The sequence below is a fragment of the Zonotrichia leucophrys genome, unplaced genomic scaffold (genome assembly GCF_028769735.1).
Source record: "Zonotrichia leucophrys gambelii isolate GWCS_2022_RI unplaced genomic scaffold, RI_Zleu_2.0 Scaffold_613_29687, whole genome shotgun sequence".
NCBI lineage: Eukaryota > Metazoa > Chordata > Aves > Passeriformes > Passerellidae > Zonotrichia > Zonotrichia leucophrys.
This window is the reverse complement of record NW_026992818.1, coordinates 22,205-29,491: the sequence shown is the minus strand read 5'-3', so window position 1 is coordinate 29,491 and position 7,287 is coordinate 22,205. Positions and strand designations below refer to the sequence as shown.

Here is a 7,287-nt window from a genome sequence, read left to right as displayed (position 1 = left end):
GAACGTCACATATTAGGCCACGCCCACACCCATAATGATGACACTTCCACAGGCCACACCCACCAGGACCACACCCCATTAAGCCACGCCCACCAACCAAATAAACCACACCCCCATAAAGCATTACATCATTCAAACGCCACATCTTAGGCCACGCCCACACCCATAATGATGACACTTCCATAAGCCACACCCACCAGGACCACACCCCCATTAAACCACGCCCCCAGGCCACGCCCACCCAGGCCACGCCCCCTACCCTGGCGCGCAGGAGCCGCTCGCGCTCGGCCAATGCCTGGCGGACCCGGAGCTCCAGCTGGGCCAATCGGAGACAAGCGCTGGGGAAACGGGGTTAAACTGGGATAAACAACTGGGACGGACTGGGATAAACTGGGGAAAAACTGGGAAAAAACGGGGTTAAACTGGGATAAACGGGGAAAAAACTGGGATAAACTGGGAAAAACTGGGATAAACTGGGAAAAACTGGGAAAAAACGGGGTTAAACTGGGAAAAAAATGGGAATAAACGGGGATAAACGGGGTTAAACTGGGATAAACAACTGGGAGAAACTGGGATGGACTGGGAGAAACTGGGACAAACTGGGATAAACTGGGAAAAACTGGGATAAACTGGGAGAAACTGGGAAAAACTGGGAAAAACTGGGACAAACTGGGATAAACTGGGACAAACTGGGAAAAACTGGGATAAACTGGGATAAACTGGGATGGACTGGGATAAACTGGGATAAACTGGGAGAAACTGGGAGAAACTGGGATAAACTGGGATAAACTGGGATAAACTGGGAAAAACTGGGAGAAACTGGGAAAAAAACGGGTTAAACTGGGATAAATTGGGAAAAACTGGGTTAAACTGGGATAAACAACTGGGAAAAACTGGGAAAAACGGGGTTAAACTGGGAAAAACTGGGATGAACTGGGATAAACTGGGATAAACTGGGATGAACTGGGATAAACTGGGACCAGCTGCGGGAGGTACTGGGGGGACTGGGATAAACTGGGATAAACTGGGATAAACTGGGATAAACTGGGGAGAAACTGGGGAGAAACTGGGAAAAAACGGGTTAAACTGGGAAAAAAAACTGGGATAAACTGGGATAAACTGGGATGAACTGGGAAAAACTGGGAAAAACTGGGAAAAACTGGGGAAAATTGGGATAAACAACTGGGATAAACTGGGAAAAAACTGGGACAAACTGGGATAAATGGGAAAAACTGGGATTAAAGTGGGAAAAACTGGGATAAACTGGGGAAAATTGGGATAAACAACTGGGATAAACTGGGATAAACTGGGATAAACTGGGACAAACTGGGATAAACTGGGATAAACTGGGAAAAACTGGGATAAACTGGGATAAACTGGGATAAACTGGGATAAACTGGGATAAACTGGAAACTTGGGATAATTTTGGGAATTATTGGGCAATTTGGAATGGGCAATATTGGGGACATTTTGGGGATTTTGGGACATTTTGGGCAAATTTTGGGCAATTTTGGGCAATTTTTGTGGGGCATTTTTGGGCAATTTTGGGGCAATTTTGGGGCATTTTTTGGGCATTTTGCAATCGGCTTGGGCCAATTTTGGGGATTTTTAGGGCATTTTGGGTCAATTTTAGGGTCAATTTTGGGCCAGTTCAGGATCAGTTTTAGGGTCGATTTTGGGGTCAGTTTTGGGGCAATTTTAGGGTCAGTTTTGGGTGTTTTAGGTTCAGTTTTGGGGTCAGTTTTTGGTCCATTTTAGGGTAAATTTTAGGTCAGTTTTGGGGTAATTTTTGAGGTGTTTTAGGGTCAGTTCTGGATCAGTTTTGGGCAAATTTTGAGGTGTTTTTGGGTCAGTTTTAGGGGCAATTTTAGGGGTTTAGGTCATTTTGGACCCAGTTTTGGTGGCCAATTGTTGAGGTTTACATTTTGGATCAGTTTTAGGGATTTGGGTCAGGATTTGGGATTTGGGGTTTTGGCATTTGGGTGTTTTGGGGTGTTTTAGGGCCATTTTTGGGGTCAGTTTTGGGGTGATTTTGGGGCGTTTTAGGGCCATTTTTGGGGTCACTTTTAGGGTGATTTTGGGGTGTTTTAGGGCCATTTTTGGGGTCTCCCCCACCTCACCTGTACGATTCGGGGTCCAGAGGCAGCGCCAGCGCACCTGGGGGGGAAAATCAGCACCAAAAAACCCCCAAAATATCCCCAAAATACACCAAAACTCCCCCCGAAAAAACCCAAACCCCCTAAAATACAAAAACTCCCCAAAAAACCCAAACTCCCCAAAAACCAAAATCCCACCAAAATACACAAAACTGCCCCGAAAAAAACCCAAAATCCTCAAAATTCCCAAAAAAACCCCAAAATCCCCCAAAATACACCAAAACTGCCCCCCCAAAAAAACCCCAAAATCCCCCCCCAAAAAACCCAAAATCCTTCAAATTCCCCAAAAAAACCCCCAAAATCCCCCAAAATACACCAAAATTCCCCCAAAATACACCAAAACTGCCCCCGAAAAAAAACCCCAAAATCCCCCCAAAAACCAAACAAAACTCCCCCGAAAAAAAAACCCCCAAAATCTTCAAAATTCCCCAAAATCCCCCCAAAATACACCAAAACTCCCCCAAAAAAAACCCCAAAATCCTCAAAAATTCCCCCAAAAAACCCCCCAAAATCCCCCAAAATACACCAAAATCCCCCCACAAAAAAAACCCCAAAATCCTTCAAAAATCCCCCAAAAAACCCCAAAATCCCCCCAAAATACACCAAAACTCCCCCCGAAAAAAAACCCCAAATCCTTCAAAAATCCCCCCAAAAAAACCCCCAAAAATCCCCCAAAAACTAGCCCCCGAAAATACCCCCAAAATCCTTCAAAAATTCCCCCAAAAAAACCCCAAAATCCCCCAAAATACACCAAAATTCCCACCCAAAATACACCAAAACTGTCCCACAAAAAAACCCCAAAATCCTTCAAAAATTCCCCCCAAAATACCCCAAATCCCCCCAAAATACTCCAAAAATTCCCCCCAAAATCCCCCCAAAATACACCAAAACTCCCCCCCAAAAAAACCCCAAAATCCTTCAAAAATTCCCCCCCAAAAAACCCCAAAATCCCCCCAAAATGTCCCCCCCAAATTCCATCTAAAATCCCCCCAAAAACCCCAAAATCACCCCCAAACCTTTTGCCCCTCCCCCACCCCAAGCCCCGCCCCCACCCCAAGCCCCGCCCCCAGCCCAGGCCCCGCCCCCACCCCAAAAATCCCCCCAAATCCTCCCAAACCCCGCCCCTCCCTCCCCAAGCCCCGCCCCCACCCAAGCCCCGCCCCCTTTCCAAGCCCCGCCCCTTTCCTCTCACCGTGCTGGGAGCGGGGGCGGGGCTGAGGCTGCGCGTGGGGGAGGGGCCGCTCCCCTCCCCCCCCCCGGCGCCGGGGGAGGCTCTCGGACCTCTGGAGGCCAATGGAGCCCTGGGGTCACACAGGGGTCAGGGGTCACGCAGGGGTCACGCGGGGGTCAGGGGTCACACAGGGGGTCACGTGGGGGTCATTGGTCAATGGTCAGTGGTCAGTGGTCACTCATTGGTCACTCAGGGATTACTCAGTGGTCACTCAGTGGTCACTGGTGTCACTTTTGTCAGTGGTCACACAGGGGTCAGTCAATGGTCAGTGGTCACTCTGTGGTCATTGGTCACTCTGGTTGCTCTCTGGTCACTCAGTGGTCACTGTGGTCACTCTGTGGTCACTCAGGGTCAGTGGTCACTCAGGGTGTGCAGGTGGTCACTGGGGTCACTCAGGTTGGTCAGCATGGTCACTCACTGGTCAGTCTCATGGTCACTCTGGTCACTCAGTGGTCACTCAGGGTCACTGGTCAGTGGTCAGTGGTCACTCATTGTACAGTGGTCACTCATTGGTCACTCATTGATCATTGGTCACTCAGTGGTCACTGGAGTCATGTGGTCAATGGTCACTCACTTGGTCACTCACTGTGGTCACTGGTCCCCTCAGTCATTGGTCACTCACTGGTTCAGTGGTCACTTGTCACTGGTCACTCAGTGGTCACTCATGTCATGGTCACTGTGTGGTCACTCATTGGTCAGTGGTCACTCTGTCACTCGGTCCAGGTCACTGTGGTCAGTGTGGTCACTGTGGTCACTTCCATGGTCACAGTGGTCATGCACTCATGTCATGGTCACCCATTGGTCACTTATTGGTCACTCAGTGGTCAGTGGTCACCCATTGGTCACTGTGGTCACTCACTGGTTAGTACTCATCATTGGTCACCCATTGGTCACTCACTGGTCAGTGGTCACTGTGGTTGCTGTCTGGTCACTCAGTGGTCACTGTGGTCACTCATTGGTCACCCATTGGTCACCCACTGGTCACTATTGGTCACTCACCCTGACCATCTCCCGCAGCCGCAGCACCCGGGGGGCGTCGCTGGGGTCACTCACTGGTCACCCATTGGTCATTGGTCACTGTGGTCACTCAGTGGTCACTCATTGGTCACTCATTGGTCACTATTGGTCAGTGGTCACTGTGGTCACTCAGTGGTCACTCAGTGGTCACCCATTGGTCACTATTGGTCAGTGGTCACTCACCCTGACCATCTCCCGCAGCCGCAGCACCCGGGGGGCGTCGCTGGGGTCACTCACTGGTCATTGGTCACTGTGGTCACTCATTGGTCACTGTGGTCACCCATTGGTCACTATTGGTCATTGGTCACTCACCCTGACCATCTCCCGCAGCCGCAGCACCCGGGGGGCGTCGCTGGGGGGGCCCAGGAGGATCCAACTGCGATCGGTGCGGTGGGAGAACATCAGCTGGGAAATGGGGAAAAAACGGCAAAAAACGGGAAAATTGGGGTAAAATAACACAAAATTGAGAAAATTCACACAAAATAACCCCAAAATTGGGAAAATTCATCAAAAATTGGGAAAAAATTGGGGAAAATCCAACCCAAAATAACCCAAACCCCCCCCCAAATCATCGATGGGTGCGGCGGGAGAACATCAGCTGGGAAATGGGGAAAAAACGGCCAAAAACGGGAAAATTGGGGAAAAATAACACAAAATTGGGAAAATTCACCCCAAAAATGGGAAATTCATCAAAAATAACCCAAAATTGGGAAAATTCACCCCAAAATTGGGAAAATTCATCAAAAATTAACCCAAAATTGGGAAAATTCACCCCAAAAATTGGGAAAATTCATCAAAAATTGGGAAAAAACAGGAAAATTCACCCCAAAATAACCCCAAAATTGGGAAAATTCACCCCAAGATTGGCCAAAATTGGGGAAAAACCAACCCAAAATAACCCAAAATCCAAAAATTACAACCCAAAATTTGCCAAATTTCCCCCAAATTTCCCTCAAAATTTCCCTCAAATTTCCCTCAAAATTTCCCCAAATTTCCCTCAAAATTTCCCCAAAATTTCCCTCAAAATTTCCCTCAAAATTTTCCAATTTTTCCCCAAATTTCCCTCAAAATTTCCCTCAAATTTCCCTCAAAATTTCCTCAAAATTTCCCTCAAAATTTCCCTCAAATTTCCCTCAAAATTTCCCTCAAAATTTTCCAAATTTCCCCCAAATTTCGCCCAAATTTCCCTCAAATTTCCCCCAAATCCCCCCCGGGGTGGGGGAGGGGCCGCACCTGCCCCCCCGCCGTCACCGCCGCCTGCGATGACGTCACCGCCTCTGACGTCACCCCCTCCGACGTCGCCGCCTCCGCCGCCGCCGCCGGCCCCGCCCCCTCCGCTGACGTCACCTCTGCCGCCCCTCCCCCATCTTCTCCTCCTTTAGGGGGGGGCTCGTCCTGAGGGGGGAGGAGGGGGGGGAGGGGGGGGGTTAAAGGATGACGTCATGGGAGTGGGAGCGATGACGTCACACAGGGGTGGGGGAGGGGCGCACCTCCAACCTCAGCCGCTCCAGCTCCGCCGCGGGCCCGGCCTGGATTCCCCAATTTAAACCAGTAAAAACCAGTAAAAACCAGTAAAAACCAGTTTAAACCAGTAAAAACCAGTATAAACCAGTAAAAACCAGTTTAAACCAGTTCAAAACCAGTATAAACCAGTATAAACCAGTAAAAACCAGTTTAAACCAGTAAAAACCAGTAAAAACCAGTTTGGGGGGGGGGAACGTCCCAGTGTCCCCCTCCCAGTACAAACCAGTGACCCCCAATCCCCCTTTAACCCTTTCCCAGTCCCTCCCAGTCCATCCCAGTTTATCCCAGTTTGTCCCAGTTACCCCCCAATCCACTCCCAGTCCCTCCCAGTATAAACCAGTACAAACCAGTAACCCCAAATCCCCCTTTAACCCTTTCCCAGTCCCTCCCAGTGCTCCCAGTTTGGTCCCAATCCACTCCCAGTATAAACCAGTACAAACCAGTAACCCCAAATCCCCCTTTAACCCTTTCCCAGTCCCTCCCAGTTTGTCCCAGTTCCCTCCCAGTCCCTCCCAGTATAAACCAGTGTCCCCCAATCCCTCCCAGTATAAACCAGTAACCCTAAAACCCACTTTAACCCTTTCCCAGTTTATCCCAGTTCATCCCAGTCTGTCCCAGTTTATCCCAGTCCCTCCCAGTTTATCCCAGTTTGTCCCAGTTTATCCCAGTTTCCCCCAGTTTCTCCCAGTCCATCCCAGTTTTCGTCATCCAGTCCTCCAAGTTTTCCCAGTTTCCAGATCCCCGTTGTCCAGTCCCTCCCAGTTCTCCCAGTTTATCCCAGTTGTCCCAGTTTATCCCAGTTCTCAGTCCCAGTTTCCCTCTCCCAGTTTCTCCCAGTTTATCCCAGTTCTCCCAGTTTATCCCAGTTTGTCCCAGTTTATCCCAGTTTGTCCCAGTCCCTCCCAGTTTCTCCCAGTTTATCCCAGTTTCTCCCAGTTTTCCCCAGTTTGTCCCAGTTTCTCCCAGTTTAACCCAGTTTTCCCCAGTTTCTCCCAGTTTCTCCCAGTTTCTCCCAGTTTGCCCAGTCTCTCCCAGTCTGTCCCAGTTTCTCCCAGTTTATCCCAGTTTATCCCAGTTTCTCCCAGTTTATCCCAGTCCCTCCCAGTTTGTCCCAGTTTATCCCAGTTTATCCCAGTTTCCCAGTTTCTCTCACCGTTCTCCCGTGCCAGTTTCTACCGGCTCGGGGGGGAGGGGTCTCTGCCCCCCCCGCCGCGCTGCACCATGGGGGGAGGAGGGGCCCCCGCGGGGTCAAAGGTCAGCTCCGGCCTCCCCTCCCCCCCTTTCCCGCGGCGCCCCCCGAGCCCCGCGCGAGCCAAAGGGGGGAGGGGCGTGGCCTCGGTGACGTCATCACCTGGACGC

At 50.3% G+C, this 7,287-nt stretch overlaps 1 protein-coding gene across 1 annotated transcript; it reads right to left on the bottom strand.

Moving 5' to 3' along the window:
- Positions 1-259: 259 nt before the first annotated feature.
- LOC135441877 (pleckstrin homology-like domain family B member 3) lies at positions 260-7,276 on the bottom strand (the record flags this gene model as incomplete). Its single annotated transcript, XM_064701433.1, has 7 exons — positions 7,272-7,276; positions 7,082-7,142; positions 5,638-5,799; positions 4,717-4,809; positions 3,349-3,457; positions 2,121-2,157; positions 260-338 (listed from the first exon to the last, which is right to left on the bottom strand). Coding segments are annotated over exons 1-7 (546 nt in total), but the record flags the coding sequence as incomplete, so codon positions are not given.
- Between the last annotated feature and the right edge of the window lie 11 nt (positions 7,277-7,287).